Source organism: Abrus precatorius, unplaced genomic scaffold, assembly GCF_003935025.1.
Source record: "Abrus precatorius isolate BTA unplaced genomic scaffold, Abrus_2018 Scaffold1, whole genome shotgun sequence".
Lineage (NCBI taxonomy): Eukaryota > Viridiplantae > Streptophyta > Magnoliopsida > Fabales > Fabaceae > Abrus > Abrus precatorius.
This window is the reverse complement of record NW_020874291.1, coordinates 1,165,956-1,183,249: the sequence shown is the minus strand read 5'-3', so window position 1 is coordinate 1,183,249 and position 17,294 is coordinate 1,165,956. Positions and strand designations below refer to the sequence as shown.

Genomic DNA, 17,294 nt, shown 5'->3' with positions numbered 1-17,294 from the left:
AAATGGCTTTTGAGCTTATATTTAACTTATGCTTTTTTTAAAAAAAAAATTCTCGTATTTTATTACAAAATGTTCACTATAAGAAAGTATAGCTAGTCTTACAGTTAACCAGAACATTTTTTTTGGTAAGTCATATTAAAAATTAAAAATAATTTTAGACAAATAATAATATATATATATTTAAACTACACATTATCCTCTTAAACAATTAAATGAAAAGAAACAAAAAATAAAATAAAATAAAAAAAAGGAGTAGACTCAGTCCAATCTTGATACAAACCCATTAATGATGAGAAACTCTTCTACTATCCCTTCATGTGTTGCACATAAAACACTGCTTGTGACTCTAAAATATGCTATGAAAATTGCTTTTCACATTTACATAAATTGTTGAGTGACCCAATTAAACAAAGAAAATAATATTGAAAGATCTTTTCGAGTCTTATCAGATCATCAAAGGAAACAATAGTTTCATGCATGTTCTTCTGAGTACAAGCCATGAAGGGTTATATACGAAACCGTACCCATGCAAAATAGAAACCTATGTTTGGTCCACAATTCTCTGCAACACAGCTATCTCTTACAAGTACAGTACTTACATTTTAGTTCTTATAAATAGAATTCAATTTAATTTTAGTTTTTAAACATTTTAATTAACTTTACTAATTATACATTTAATAATTTTTTTTAAGTTCTTCTTATTTAAACAGTTTCTAGCATGTTTTGTCCCGCATCTCGAAGTGGCTAACCTGCATTTTTTTAGAAGCAATTAAGAGTAGCTTATGAATTTTCAACATGTGTACAAGTTATTTTAACTTACATCTAAACATGGACTACATGTTATATTTAATCATGTTATTATGCGAAGATAATGTATATATATGATATAATTAGATGTAACTCATGACATTATTGAGCAGTAATAAAAGTAAGTTTAAACAATATTTTAGTTATTTAAAAAATCTTAATTTTCTTATTTGGTCTCTTATTTTTAATTTTTTAAAAATAAGTCTTTTAAAAATAAAATAAAATATTTATGAGTTCCTTTGTTAGTAATTAATTATTTTATTATTTATTTATATAATATTCAACTTAGTTCATATGATATATAATATATAATTAATATAAATGAAAACATGACATTTATAACTTCATCCTTTTTATTAGGGATGACAATGGGTAGGGTACTATAGTACCCATCCCCATATCCGCGTTTTAAAAAAAATACTCGTATCTGACTCCATACCCATGTGGGCATGAACATTAATCCCAATACCTCTACTCTCTGGGTACCTGTATACCCATCTTGTACCCATTACATGTGCTTGTTTGAAAAAAAAATATTTATAAAGAAAAATATGTTTATATAACTTCACATAAGTAGTATAATAATACAAAAATTCAATATGTAGTTGTCGAATAAGGTATAAACATAGATAAAAAAATAAATATTCAAAGATCATAAATGCTAAATATATCTTAATATAATAATTTTCTAAACTAAAATTTTTAGAAATAATAAGCGAAACTAAACACACCAGTTATTTGTTAGTGATAACCCTATCTTTTGTGAGATTTAGTCGATTGACAATGTCAAAGCGATAACGAAATAGAATTGCACAATGGTTGTCCCTTCGTGTTGAATCACTTGGTGACTTCTTGTGACTGTATTAACAACTAACTCTAATGAATAACGTTTCATAGTTATTAGGTTTTAATGAGACAAATATTGAAAATGAGAATAGAGTTAGAGTAGAGAAGTTCAATACTAATAACAGAAAATGAATACATAAAATATTTTTTTTAACTTTTAAATTTGAAATTGTAAGAAAAATAATAGATTTAATTAAAATAATATAATATTATATATATATATATATATATATATATATTAATACTAGTACTTTTTAACTCATATACTATACCAAAGTATTTTATCAAAAATATAAATTTTTGAAAAATTATTTTAATGAATTAAATATTTATAATGTATATAAATTTTAAAAAAATTAAATAAAAGATAAATGGTCACAATAAAATTTTATAATAAAGAAATATACGTGTATATTAAAAAAAATTATACTTTTTTATCTGAAAAAATTAACAAATAAAAATTAACAATAATTTTTTATATTTATATCTTTTCAAAAACTTCTTTGAACATGAATAAATAATAAGAATAATATTATTTAAATTCAATAGATTATAGTTGTACTTGTAACACATATGTTGCATAGAAAAAATATTATTTTAGATTAAAATATAAAAAATTAATATTATTAATAAATAATAAGTTACGGTAATAGTAGGTGATTGTAAAATTTATAAAATATTTACAATATATTTATTATTTATCATTCACTTTATGATTTAAACATCAATATGATTTTATTAACAAAAATATTTGTGTGAAAAATATTTTATATGTGTCATATATTAATAATATTTTTAAAAAAAATCAATCTCATATTAACTATGTAATAATTAAATTGTATTAGCCTAATTAAATGATATAAAATAGTAAATAAATTTTTCTATTAAAAATATAAATCAAAATAAAGTTTTTGGTTTACTTTATTATTAAATATATTTTTATATTAATCTTATATAACTTCACATAAGTAATATAATAATACAAAAATTCAATGTATAATTGTAGAATAAAGTTTAAGCATATATATATATATATATACGCGGGTATGGGGCAGAGTGGGTACTTAGATACCCATACTTGCACACATCTCCATTAAAATTTGTGAGTTTTTACTCACACCTATACCCTACCCATATAGCGAATAAATACTCTACCCATTGTGGATAAATTTTGAGGGTGTCCATCGGATACTTTACCCATTATCATCCCTATTTTTTATATTCTCAAATCTCTATTTTATAAACCCTAATTTTTTATATTCTCAAATCTCTATTTTATAACTTAAAATTTTATTAAAAAAATAAAATATCGTATTATGTTTTAATCAAATTATACAAGTTAACTTTAGATACTAAGTAAGCAACTAATAAAGCAAGTTAACAAATTTTCAATAGCAGGACTAAAAATAAATCATTTTAAAAATTTAAAATTGACAAAGAATAAAAACTAAAAATCAACAAAGCCGAAGTGGGTAAATAACTGTAATTGTTAAGCATGTTTGTAGGGATTCCATTTTTCACTATGTATATAGAAAAAAAAAATATACTGAGAGAGGCAAAACTCATTTAAGTAATCTCTCTACTTCAAAAAATATAGTAAAGGGATATAGAAAACAAATAAAATATACATCTTAAAAACTTTAGAAAATTATATTTGCAGAAATTAAAAATATATTTAAATGAAATTTCAAATTAACCGTACCAAATTGATAATATTCTAAGTACAACAGTGCACATGTGGAAATTCCTAGACTGCAAAATAAAACAACATAATTTGGAGGTGCATGAGGGCCACATCTTTTTCTGACAACACTGTCTCTTATCATTTCCCCAGTAGAAATACAGCTTGTCCCTGCCAAGTGGCATCATCCTCCATGAAACTTGAGATAGCACCCACCATGTGCATCAAGTTTTAGATTTCCTTTCGTTTTTAATATTCAGCAACCAATACCCAGATAAGCATATTTGGAATTTTCATACCTTATTATTATTATTTTAAAGTGTGCTTAAAATTCATTCTTTGAAAAATTAGATGTTCCATACATTAACATATAAGTTTATAGAAACCATACCTTAATTTATACAACTATAATGTAGTTAAGATTTATAATTCCTTAACAATCAAAATGAAACTTTTATAAACTTAAAAATTAGTGTGCTTATGATTGCATTTCTTGACGACGTATTTGAAAATTATTAGTTTTTTCTTTTTTATAGCCGTCAACTGGTCCCATGTTCATTTATTCCCATGTAGCCATGTTTTTCTCGCAGTTGAGAAGCACAAGCACCAATTTACCATAGGATTTTTGCACTCTCTCTCTCTCCCTATCTATCTCTCTTTGCTGATGTCACTGTCCTTGTTGTTAAAAACACTTCTTCATACTTTGTTCTCACACTTCCCTAAGCAGAAGGAAACACTAGGAAAGAGGTAGAGACAGAGAGAAAGAGGGAACAAGGAGCTTGTGTTTGTAGCTTATAGCTACCTTCTAAGTTCAACAAGTCAGAAAAAACTGCCTTTGCCTTAGTTCAGGTGGGGTTCTTCTTTTCTGCTACTTATGTTAATGTGATTGTTATAAATAATGATAATAATTAAAAGAAATTATGGGCTTCTTTTTTTCTTGCATGAAAGTGAATAAAGTTTCATTATTTTTTTGTTTTTGTTTTGTCAAAGTAAACGAAGTGTGCAGTGATTTGTGAAATCATTTCTGTGTTTCTTTTTTGGTTTTGGAAACTGTTTTCTCTTTGGTGTTTGTTTATGAGTCTTTTAGAGTTTATACTGCTTTGTATAAGCTAGCTATCTCATATTTTGCCCAATTTGTTGGGTTTAATGTTTTCTTTTCGTTCTTGTATTTCACTGTTTTTGTTCTCTGAGCTTGTAAATGTGGATGTACCTTTCAACTGTAATTGAGTGTTGAATTTCCCTTTTTAGGACTCTTGGAATTTGAATATTTGGTGCTTTTTTCATTCAAACAATTCAGAATGGCAAAAACTATTCATGGTTCCATTTCATTGGTTTACTCTCTCTTCTTGTAAAAAGTTCCATACATGACCCAAACTCCAAAAGTATTTATTTTTTATTCCTTTTTTTTTATCTATTTAAATATTTGTTTGATGGCTATTTGTTATTTAAGTTAGCTGGGTCTATACAGATTATTTTATTCTGCTTTTGTGCACAAGGAGTCAAAATCTGGCTCTCAAAAGGGTCTGTGGTTTTGATTTTCTAGTCCATACAAAATCTAAAGTTATTTTCCTTTTGTGTAAACAGATTACTGGTTTGGATAGCCATGAACAACAATGTTCCTGATTGGAATTTTGTGAGTGATACCTGTGTCACCAATCAAAAGAAGCCAATGGGGTGTGTGCTATTTATTTCTATATAAGCAGAATACTATTCTTGTCCCAATTAACACTGCATAAATTGTAATTGTCCATATGGTCAATTCTACAGGGTGGATCAAGAACTTGTAGAGCTCCTGTGGGAAAATGGCCAGGTAGTGTTGCACAACCAAGCACATAGAAAACCGGTTATGAATTCGATAGCACCAAGACAGGTTCACAAAAATTTTCAATCAACATCAAGGACTAGTGAGCCATTTGGGAACTCAAGTACCTTGGTTCAAGATGATGAGACAGTCTCATGGATCCAATACCCTCTCGAGGATCCACTGGAACAAGAGTTCTGTCCAAATATTTTAACAGAATTGCCACCTTGTGAAGTTGAGTCTTATAAGCAAATAAGGCCATTTGAAGAGGGAAGGTTTTCCAAATTGGATGCTTCTAGTGCCCCTCATGTGACTGTAAGTTCACAATCTCCTACTATGAAATCCTCCTGTGTTCAGGAACTCCCAGGAATTCCTATTCCTGCTCCAAGATTCCATGTTTCTGATTCATCTCAGAAAAACAATGACTTTGGTGGATCATGCAAGGTCCTAAACTTCTCTCACTTTTCAGCACCCCTTAATGTGTCTTCAGCATCTGCTAATGCACATTTTAGAGACAAAATCACTGGAAACATGTCAAAAGGGGAGATTAGAGAGTGCTCAGTGATGACAGTTGGTTCAAGTTACTGTGGTAGCAATCACATCCCTCAAGATCCAGATGCAAGTAGAGCATCAAGCAATGGTGTTTGGACTAATACTTTATCTGCTGAGCCTGAAGCTATTAGAGATGATGTTCGAAGAACAATTCCTCAGAATGAGAAAGGGAAATCAGAGATGCTTGAACCAACCACGACTTCATCTTCTGGTGGCTCAGGTAGTAGTAGTCTTGAAAAAACTTGTTCCTTATCAACAAGAAACCAGGGCAAAAAGAGGAAAGGGATAGATGTGGAAGAATCTGAGGAACAAAGTGAGGTGAATCCTCCCTCTCTTTAATTGCCTTCATGATGAGATGCTTTTATTCTTTTTGGTGCACTGAGGTATTACTTTATGTGTAATAGGACACGGAACTTAAATCAGCAGTTGGAAACAAGGCATCTCAACGGGCTGGCTTGGCTCGAAGGAACCGTGCTGCTGAAGTGCATAACCTATCAGAAAGGGTGGGAGTTTTGGTACATTTCTTGTGAACTTAGATTTTGTTAATCTTACTCTTACCAGGGGCAGCATTGTTTTATTGATGCAGAGACGGAGAGATAGGATCAATGAGAAGATGAGGGCACTGCAACAACTCATACCTCACAGTAGCAAGGTTAGTTATCATAATGGATGTGGACTATACACTATCATAACATGTTTTGGAGGATGCATTCAGAGTCAGATATTGCTGTAATTGTAATTCACTAACTGCTATGCTTGAAAGTGATGCACTCAACAAAAATGGTGTGGATTTTGCTTAAAAGAATGAAATTAATTGATTTCTTAAAGGAAAATGAGAATCATTACTATTAAGAGCCGTATGTAGCTCATAACATTTGTACCAGATTTTCACATAAAATAATGTGTGCAGCTGTCGAGTGAAAAAGATAAAATTCAAGTACTTGGAAATTGATTCTTCATTTTATGAGATTTAATTTTATTGGCTTAAAGACTGAGTAAGGGATGTATATGCAGACAGACAAGGCATCAATGTTAGAAGAGGCAATTGAATACTTGAAATCACTTCAGTTACAACTTCAGGTACATGTGCTATACAATATCTTGCATATGATAATTCTCACATTACACAACTTAACTTTGTTCTTGCTGCCAGGTAATGTGGATGGGATCTGGCATGGCACCAATGATGTTTCCAGGAATTCAGCACTATATGTCACAAATGGGTATGGGAATGGCTACACCTTCTTTTCCTCCTATTCACAATCCGATGCAATTACCAAGAGTGCCGCTTGATCAGTCTGTATCTGCCTCTCAGACACCAAACCAGACATTAATGTGCCAAAATCCTATTTTGGGTGCCTTTAATTACCAAAATCAAATGCAAAATCCAGCGCTTTCAGAGCAATATGCACGTTACATGGGCTATCATCTTATGCAAAATGCCTCACAGGTAATTGCTTTCTTTCAGTAGGAACTTCACATTTTTTCCCTTCATAAAACCCCTTATGCCCTCTGGATAAGTTTCTCATAGTTTACCTATTGAGTTGAATTTTCCTTGTATCCTGGTTTTGTCTTGCAGCCAATGAATGTATTCGGATATGGTCCCCGGACAGTACAACATAGTCAAACAATGATTACTCCTAGCAATAGCAGTGGACACATGAGTGGAGCAGCTAATACTGATGATGCTTTGAGTGGCAAAATGGGTAAGCCACTTTCATACTTCTCTTTGCTTTGGCTAACAACAAAAATGAGGATACCACATCAATTATATGGAGAAGTTACACCTTTTGCTTGTTGTTGACCAGATGGTGACAAACAGCTGCTTGTCACCATGAAGACAGCCAATAAACCTTTTTCTACAACCACCCCCAGTGCTTTTTGACTAGGATAAGAAACAACTTTTTTTAACAATCCTTGTTCTATAATTTATTCAATTCCTTTTGGTTGATAACATTCTGCTCTGACATGTTGACTGTGAATACACTTGAGATTCTGGGTGGTGCATAGATCTCTATGGATGGCTGCAAGAATTGTTCATATTACTATCTCTGGTTCTTTTTATAAGACCCCTCCAAATTTAGTTTTTTTTCCACTTAGTTAAATGTGGTAATTTAATTTCTTGAACTTTCTCTCTTGAGGATAGGGGAAGATGACTAGCCACAATTGCCTATGTAAATTGTTGACAAATTTGATGGTACTAACTAAATTAACTAAATTCCTTGATTCTTGTGAAGTAGTAACAAGGTCTTATATATAAGACCAGAGGTAGTATATGCTAGATTTAGATCATCATAAGTTTACATAGCATAGAACTTCTATTGAGTGTTTAACTTCAGTACCTCATCAATACAAATTAGTCAACACCATTTCATGGCATTCTACAGTTTTATATTTTATTCGTTTTCTACTTATTGAATTTTGTTGTTGAAATCCTTTTTATCTCTAGTATTCTCATGCTAAAACTTTCATTAACAGTTTTTCCTTGTCATTGTTCACAGGTTAATTAGAAGCATGCTTATGTGAACCTACGGTGTACTAACAAGATAATTGCAAGATAATAGAAGCCCTTATATGCTTTCACAGTATGTAGGCGTGCTCAACTATATATACATACATACATATATATATATATATATATTCCACTTGATTCATCAACAAGTTACTTATATATGAATCTGTCAGTGCCTGTACAATGTGGTCCAAACCAAAACAAAAGCAGCAACCAAAAAAAAAAGGGATAAAATGATAATAAAATAAGAGTTATGAGTTCTAGGTGTGAATACCTCGAGAAAAAATCAGTACCTACCATGCGATGCTACCAAAAATTAGTAATACAGAAATTAGTTTCAGTAAGAGTGGCTACCTTAAAAGTAACACTGTTATTATTTTCATTTTATGCATAATTACTACATTAATTCCTTGGATACTGATATATGAAAGGGTCGTCCTTATTTGATGTTAAATGGAACATTATGTTTGTGTGGATTTTCTTATGCTGATGTGAATAAGCACAGCAAAGCAGGGCAATAATTAGTAGTATATGAGCCATTCATTGTCTGATATGTAATATTTAGTCAATATGAAAGGACTTAAATTAAGATGCATCCCTAGCCTATAACATGCTACCTTTTAATGGAGATGACTTATTCAACTAGATTAGATCATCTTTTTTTCCCTACTTTTCTATCGGTTACATTTTGTCCTAGCTTCCTAGGGTGCTTGCATGACCAAAGCACCAAATTTTACCAAAAGCAATATGTTGGGTGAGTATGCATAAGTTTGAAAAGGTTAGGTGATGCATGATTAATTTCTCCTTTCTTTCTTTCAACAAGAACTCACTCCCTAAACATTTTTCTGCTGTCGTCAGATATTAATTATTCACAGGTTGAAAACTGAACTTTATTTATTTTCCCTTATCCTGAAAAAATGCCATGAAAATGGAATATGTGCCCTCCACTTTGTGTGTGATGCTTTATCTTTAGTCAAGCTGCAAATAAATGTTGTTGGAGTGGTCCCTTTATCAAAATTAAAGGTAGTCAACTAACTGCTAAAATTTGGATACCACTAAGTATTTGTACCAAGTTGTTATCTTGTCATGGGACCTCAAAAATAGACACTTGTTCAATCCATGACATGTTGCAGTAACTGTGGTCCCCTCAGAATAGCCATGAAATAATCAATACCTAAGCAACTTACATTTTAAAACCTTTGGTCATGGTTTTGTTACATATCATAATCCATACTTTATGACTCCATTTGCACAAGTCGCCTCCAATTTGATATGTTCCTTCTTCATTAGCTTCCTTTTTCTACATTCCAGGTTCCTCCACCTTTTACTTAATAGCAGTACCTGAAACATCCTTAATTGGAGGGTTTGGATGGTGGAATCAACCCTGAAAGCGCCAAGATATACTCCAAATTTGTGTAGTTTGGTGGCCATGCAATTTATATCTAATGAAGAGTCTGTTGTCTAACTTTGAGAAGTTGTAGTAGACAGGTCCTTCATTATGGGCCAGTTTTGTTCTCAGCTCTTATGTCCCATCAGGTAGAGCATTTTGCACTGTTTGTAGATCTGGGAAAGTAACTTGATGAGCTAATTTTTTTGGCTGAAATAGGCAATCATTGTGTCTGAACTTCTCACGAGAACAATTATTTTGCTCAATGCCATAAACTATTAACTAAAATCTTTAAATTGATATGTTCTGTCTGCTCTCTCTCCACTAAAAACAATTCATGTCAATGAGTTAATTTCTTTCACAAACAAACAAGTAACGTCAATATGTACAATCCTGTTAAAGTGGCTCTCTTCAGACTCTCAAATGTCAAATGCCCCACATAATAGTTCTTTATACAACTTAATATATTGTTAATGTATGCTGATAGCTTCCATATGCACCTTAATTACTCAAAGAAACATAAGATATTCTTTAATATACTATTTTAGCACTTTTTTTATTATTATTATTACGTGAAAATATGTGGAACTCACTAAAAATTGTAGGTCTTGCTTCATGTCCAACAAGTCTCATTTGTTATTTAATAAGCTTCACTTGAATTCTATTATTGGGTGAAATTTATGTGGAACCCACTAAAAAAATATGGGCTTAACCTCATATTTAATTAGTCTTTTTAGTATTCCGTGAGTTTTACATGAATTTCACTCGTACTGAAGAGTATGTTGAAAAAAATGTTAACAGTGTATTTCTAATATGTCTTCTACAATTAGTATTTAAACTTGCTCTTAGTGTAAAATCGGCCTAGTTATAAAGGCAAAAGAGAGAAACAAAAGGGCATGAAATAAAGGCATTAAAGAGTAACTTTTTTGAAAGAAAACAAGTTTTCAAGGTGGGGAAACATGATATCTTGATTGGTTTTAACTTTCATTCTCATCTTGCACTTTAAATCGCATGCCCTCTTGCATAGGTCGAGTTAGTGATATGACATTCTTATCTTCAGTTCTTGACACAGCCATTGGTTTAAGTTGCTTTTAGAACAAGAATTCCCACAAAGCTTTTTCCTTTTTCATAAGGGGGTGGGGACTTTCCCTGCTTGTAGTTGAACTTCAAAATGCCATCAAATCCCACCACCATCTTGTTTCTTTCCATATTCTCCCAATCAATTATCACAAATTTGATTCCATGTTCACGAGTTCCGATCAATTTTTTCATGAAAAGAGAGAATGTTTATTGTTACTTTTTTGTGTCTATTGTCATTCTTATTTAATCAATTTTTATTTAAAATATCATTCTTGTTCTTGGTTGATCAAATCAATCATAAAAGATATTTTAGAAAAAACAATCACTTAGTTAGGAGTAACAATAGGCATACATGAGTGATAAGAGCCTCTCCCATGAAAAGAACCTGAATTTTAATTTGTTTATTTATTGTTTTTCTCCTAAACATTGTCACATCCGAATGAGAGATTATGGTATATTTTTTCAAGATAGTAAAGTTGTGTGAAACATGAATTAAAGGAATGCCAACAAAGAAAGAAGGTAAAGATGGGACCCAAGATGAAGATCTAAACAAAAATGAGATAGATATAATTAATTTAAGCCATCCAAATTGGTTGTATATAGACTATTCTTTTCCTCTCTCTCTCTCTCTTTACCCCACACCCATCTCTTTCTTGAAGTGCCAAGTTGGAAAAGGACCGATATCAACCCTCACAAAGATGCATATTTTTTTTTTGGGTGTGTAAAAGATTATGTTTGAGCTTATTTTATATCCACAAACTGAATTTAAAAAAAAAAATCACTTTATTGTCTCTATGATCACTATCGAATCAACAACTAGAATCTTCATACCCCACATAGTTAAATTAACCAACTACAATATCAAAATGTAAGAATTGGAAGGTTTTACTTAATCATTGGCCTTCTTTCTCCCTAATGATGTTTTAATTGTTAAATCAATCAGAAGGAATGACTTTTGCAACTGAGTCAACACTCAAAACAGGAATTTCTGTTAAGCAACTTAAGCTTAAGGCATAGTCAACTTATCTTTGTTTCATTTTCAGATAAAGTTATATATTGAATGGTGAAAAAGTAGTAGGATTCTTTTACATAAAGTGGAGTGCAACTTTGTTCCAAAACATGCAGTGCAATAATTTTGCAAAAACACACGTCCAAAATTTATTGGATATCTATAAATTATAAAAATAAAATAAAATAAAAAAGAAAGGATTTGACAGAAATTAAGGTAGTGTTAATTACTTCACTTCCCGTGAGTTTAACATTTAAGGAGTGAAAAAACACCTTTAACAAATATTTTCATCATAGTTATATTATCAAAGGTAATCTTAGAGATTCTAAAGGATATAAATCTCTTAAAGGGAAATCATTCCATAATTCCTCAACTATTAAAAATAAAGTGGAAAAAAAGTAAGCCACTCTAAAATTTTAAAATGCACTTCAGAGAAGCATAGTAAGTAGTCAATAATCCTGAATTTCTTGGTGCATTCAAATTTTCAATCAAAGTGTGCTTCCCAAGTAGAAGTCTTAACTAAGTCATCAGTGTTTCATAACTTCTTTGGAGAAATTTACTTCAAAGCTTCATTTTGCAACATTTGCTGAAAAAGAAAGAGAGAAATAAGATCATTGTTAAAGTACAATTGATATTAGTTACTAAATAGAGTTAGTTACTTGATTGCATGTAACACTTTGTCCCCCATTGGTCACAATAGCCACCACTGGAATGGCTTCTCTTGATGGTGTTGATTGATTCAAGTGTAGTTCTTGTGTTTTTCTCACTTGTGATATTCTTCTTGGTAAACCTTCCTTTATTTCTCTTCTTCAACTTTCTCTAGCTTCTCAAATGGCTGTTGAGCTAAAAATAGTGATGTCTTCTCCATTTTTCTCATAAAATATAAAAAAAATGCAACTAAACTTTTATTCTTTTTACTTCAATTTCACTCTCATTCAAGGAGGATAAATATTTTTTTTAATCTTTTAAATATCTGAATAAGATGAGTATTAATAATATGCTTTCTAATATACTTTTTCAAAATTCACATGAATTTTATAATTTTATAAATTTTAATTAACAGTGAAGAGTTTGCCACTGTTAACATTTTAAAACATAATGAGCAATTTCAACTTTTTGTATATTCCTTCATTTTATTTTTCCTCCTCATTGACAAAAACCCTCAAAATAAAGGGGTAGCATACAATTTGAAACCCAAAAGTGCTCTTCTTCCTTGTCACTCCTTTCATTCCAACAACATGAGAATTTGCAGAGATTAGTCAGAGCAAAACCAAACAAAAAAAGAATAGGAGGTGGGGTTATTATAGGGTAGTCTTAGGGGTGTTTGCCTGATCTGTTTAGGTCTTAGGGGTCCCTCTTAGTCCTTTGTAGCCTCCCAATGATTTTCTTGGTGACCCATCATCTCATCTTCTATAGGTATTATTTAGACTTGCATGTCAGAGCTTGCAGCCCTTCATAAATTGGCAAATGATACAAGTTCCCAACCAAACCAACATGGAATGGCCAAAATGTGCCTATCTTATTTGGCTTCCACTTCCTTGTCTGCCTATATATATATATATATATATATATATGCCTTTTAGATACCCTTCACAGTTCAACAAATTGCACTATTATACCACTTGTTTGGTATGGATAAGGTCTGATAATATAAAGCATAATTGAATTTTCAGCGTTGAGTGTAACAATTTTAAAGTTATATATTTTGTTATTTCTTTTTATAAAGCATCTTCAACTTAAGTTATATAGATTGATAAAATAATTAAGTTGCTTTTAAAATTCTAAAATATACCAATTTTATCTTAATTTAATATCAGTAAATTTAATTTTATTATTAACATTTTAATTTTAAAAAATACTCCTTCTTTAGCTAATTTTAGTTTACGATTTTACCAACTCTTTTTAATAAAGGCAAATCTATAAGAATTATAATATGATTTAGAATACTATTTCTTTTTTGTTTTTACATAATACTTTATAAAATTGATTCATATGTATATATAATATTTAAATAAAAATATAAAATAGTATAAAATATAATAAAATTATGTTATTTTATTATTTATATATTTTTCGTTATCAATCTATACACAATAATGATGTTAATTATTGGATAAATTTTTTAAAAAAATTAATATAAATAATTTAAAATTTAGGATGATTAAATATTAATAATTAAAATTGTATATATATATATATATATATATATATATATATATATAATAAAAGTACAATTACGCCAATTATATATTTTTATAGTGTCTCGTGTATGAACTCTTAACATCTGAATTATACAATCATATATAATTTATCTTGTTAAGATTTAATCATCTGAGAAATAATATGAACACTTAAATATATCATGTGACTTTTAAAAAAAAATGTAAATTATATTTTATTTTTGATCATTCATGATAAACTTTAATAATTAAAATTTATTATTTTCACTTTCACATAAAAAAGTTTTCTTATTTAATATACTGACTCAATTTAAGTAAATTTATGAATTAGTCCTTATAAAAAAATAATATAAAAAATAAAATTTCTTACATAAATTAAAAATGACTTATTTCTTAAAATTTTAGAGAAATTAAATAAGAGTAACTTCTAAAAAAATAAAAAATTATAAATTAATTTTAATTTATGAATTTTTTTATTCATATTACTACTTAATTTTGTACTGTTATAAATACTTATAAAGAAGTTTATGCAAATTAAATCATTATATATATGTCCATATTTGTTGGGTCAAGATTTCTTTTTTACGTAATTATATTTTTTTATCTCTCTATATGTGTAATTTTGGTTTTTTTAAATTTAATTACTTGTATTTAGTTCTTCTAATTTTTCAAATATTAAATTAAAGTCATTTAGCTTAAAATTTCATCCAATAATTTAATAAAAATATAATAAAAGTATAAATTTATTAATTTATATAAATAAATAAATAGTATACAAATATTAAAATAAAAATATAAAATATAATATAATAAAAATGTTAATTTTAGAGTGAAAAATTAATTTAAGCTTTAAAAAATTAAAAAAATTATAATCATCCGTATATTAAAATATAACAATTTAGAAAGCTATCACGAGAAGTTTTATCAACAATGTTCAAGAATCTAAGGCACAAGCTTATGATATTTTTTTATCTGATTTCTGAAGCCCAATGATCTTAAACTCATTTATTCGTTAGCCTCTATTGAATATAACATCTTCATGTATTTGGGCCTTTTCTTTTGACCCAAATGAAATACGAAAGCCTATGTTTTTTCTGACCCAAATGATTCATTGATACATAATTGAAAAGTTTTCTTCTCAAACCATATTAAGCCCAATTTATATAAACTTGTAAAAAAAAAAGAAGATTATAGGATAAGAAAATAAAATAATAAAATAAATCAAACTTTTCATATTAGTTAAAATGAATTGTAACTAATCTAAAATTCGTACTACTTTGCATTTAATATTATTGTTAACTATCAAGATAAAACTCTAATTTTAATTAATAAAAAGTATCAACAAATGAATTTTACCTAACTTTTGTCTTTTATTATACTACATTGTTACGTAGAATATGATTTTTATTCTTTCTTGAATCCCTTATTCTATTTTGTATTCCCTAAATCTCAATTGTTTACCATTTATTTGATGTTTTGGTTATTCTTTCATTTTATTTTTTTTATTATTCTCAAAGTTTTGATATACTTTGAGGGTTCATTGCCACCCCAAAAAATCATTCCATGGAATATTATAACTTTATGTCCAATGTTTTGTAAACCATTCGAACTTATCTCACTTTAAATTTGTCAAATTCAATCATCTAGCAAGGCTTTTAAGCCTCTAAGACATAATTAACAAGGTAATTAAAAACTTGTTTTTCATTGACTCTAATTGCTAAGAAAGTTGGTGTATTGTGATAGAAACATTCAAGGACCAAGACCTACTTACTGGTTTACTAATGCAAGGGTAGGGAAAATTTTGACGAAATTCCATTATTTATACCACCTTTTTTTAGTCTTTGATGCTATCATATCGTGTATAAATAGGTCTAATCATTGGTGACTTGCATGCTTACGATTTGGATATGGATAAAACATTGGCTTAATATAGGATATGCAGGAGACTTGCATTCACTAGTATAGAAGTAAAGAGTAATGTTGATAGTAGTTCATTTGATGGTTTAAGTGTGTCTGTGGGTGAGTTTGCATATGATTTCAATGATTCTGCTGTTCACATTTTTATCCTATTAATATTACTGACATTATGGATACTTTTAATGTGATGTCATTCCTGAAGACAACTAAGACAGATAAATGTTGCTGCTAGAAAATTGTCTGAGTTATGCATTTTAGATAGGGATGCACCTTTTCTTTCCTTCATTGATTTATTTGGCCATTTTATGCATTTTGTGATGCATTCTTATGACAATTCTACTTGTCTCACACTTAGGATGATTATGATTGCAGTGCATGTGCTAACCATTAAACTGATTGATTCTTAGTCTTACGATTTCTATAGTAGTTTACATAGGTCTTAACATAGACCCTATATGTTGTGTATGCTATTATAGTTGTTGTAATTGTTGATGTCTTCATGTTTCTCAGTCATCTCCACTAACCAGCAAACTAGTCACAAATTGAGGCATGACCTTATTTACCATCCATAAAAGCTACATCATTTAGATATTGGTATGGAAAGAGATCATGCCTTCCAGAAAAAACAACACCCCATTTGGTTATGTGAAAAGATAAAGAAAAAAAAATATATTATGTGATTCACATTTGATTTGATTTATCCAATTCAGCACTAAAAAGGTGCAAAAAGAAGAAAAACTTATAATAACAACTAAAATGTCTTTACATTTTGTTTTATATTATAAAAGTAAAACAAACATTTAATGCAATTGTGGTTTTTTCTTTTTTCTTTTTTTTCATTTTAACTTTCTTTTACTCATTTTCTCTTTCTTATTTTTTTTCCAAATATTTTTCATTCACAACCAAACAATGGTTAATTGATCACCTTTGAAAAAGAAGGCATGGTAACAGATGAAGCCAAGACAGACAATTATAGCCACGGATTGCTTTTAGGATTAAGATTCTTCATTCATTCTTCTCTGCAGCAAATATATTTATGGTAAATTTTATAGTAATCTAAGAAATAAGGGATATTACTCTCTTTTATGTAGAATAATCATGACTGCTAATTTTATTAGTTAAATTAATAATTTATTCAAAAAATATATAAATATTTTTTAATATCTTAATATAATTTAAAAAGAGTATTTAATGCTTCTTAAATTTAATAATACCGTAATAAGCATTTATATTTATCAGTGATAGAGAATTTAGCTATTCTTATAATTTTAGCTCATGTTGTCACTTTTTTAGATACCCTTTGATTTACTATGATGATACATTAAGATATTTTTCTAAAAAGCTCATGTTTTTAATGGTCTCTAATGATTTTTAATGGTCTCTAATGAATCACAGTTCCATCAAGCTGTCCACGTTCACAAAAGTAATAATAAATGAAAACCTGTTTACATTAAAAGCAAATGCAACTTACAATTAGTGACTATGCCCACTAACAATTAACAAATATTAAAGTCATGCATAT

The 17,294-nt window shown here is 29.1% G+C and overlaps 1 protein-coding gene across 6 annotated transcripts; it reads left to right on the top strand.

Annotated features, from left to right (window-relative positions):
* Positions 1-3,441: 3,441 nt before the first annotated feature.
* Positions 3,442-9,884, top strand: LOC113854572 (transcription factor PIF4-like). 6 transcript variants are annotated; one of them, XR_003502782.1, is made up of 11 exons: positions 3,521-3,608; positions 4,050-4,183; positions 4,919-5,008; positions 5,102-6,005; positions 6,092-6,190; positions 6,274-6,339; positions 6,702-6,767; positions 6,841-7,137; positions 7,267-7,393; positions 8,189-8,272; positions 9,511-9,878. XR_003502782.1 is itself a non-coding variant. In XM_027485654.1 (9 exons), the coding sequence occupies exons 2-9, from the start codon at positions 4,938-4,940 to the stop codon at positions 9,585-9,587; spliced, it is 1,707 nt and encodes a 568-aa protein (XP_027341455.1). In that variant the 5' UTR covers positions 3,447-4,183; positions 4,919-4,937; the 3' UTR covers positions 9,588-9,877. The 6 variants fall into 6 exon arrangements, 3 of the variants coding, with proteins under 3 accessions (XP_027341455.1, XP_027341462.1, XP_027341445.1); XR_003502781.1 differs by having other exon boundaries at positions 3,442-4,183; positions 9,511-9,884; XR_003502783.1 differs by having other exon boundaries at positions 3,518-4,183; positions 8,189-8,259; positions 9,511-9,527.
* Positions 9,885-17,294: the final 7,410 nt, after the last annotated feature.

Excerpts from the sequence above, each read along its gene's own strand:
- LOC113854572 (XM_027485644.1), top strand. The coding sequence starts at position 4,938 with ATGAACAACAATGTTCCTGATTGGAATTTTGTGAGTGATACCTGTGTC. Across the intron at positions 5,009-5,101 it reads AATCAAAAGAAGCCAATGGG|GGTGGATCAAGAACTTGTAG; the intron begins GTGTGTGCTATT and ends TCAATTCTACAG. Across the intron at positions 7,138-7,266 it reads TTATGCAAAATGCCTCACAG|CCAATGAATGTATTCGGATA; the intron begins GTAATTGCTTTC and ends TTTGTCTTGCAG.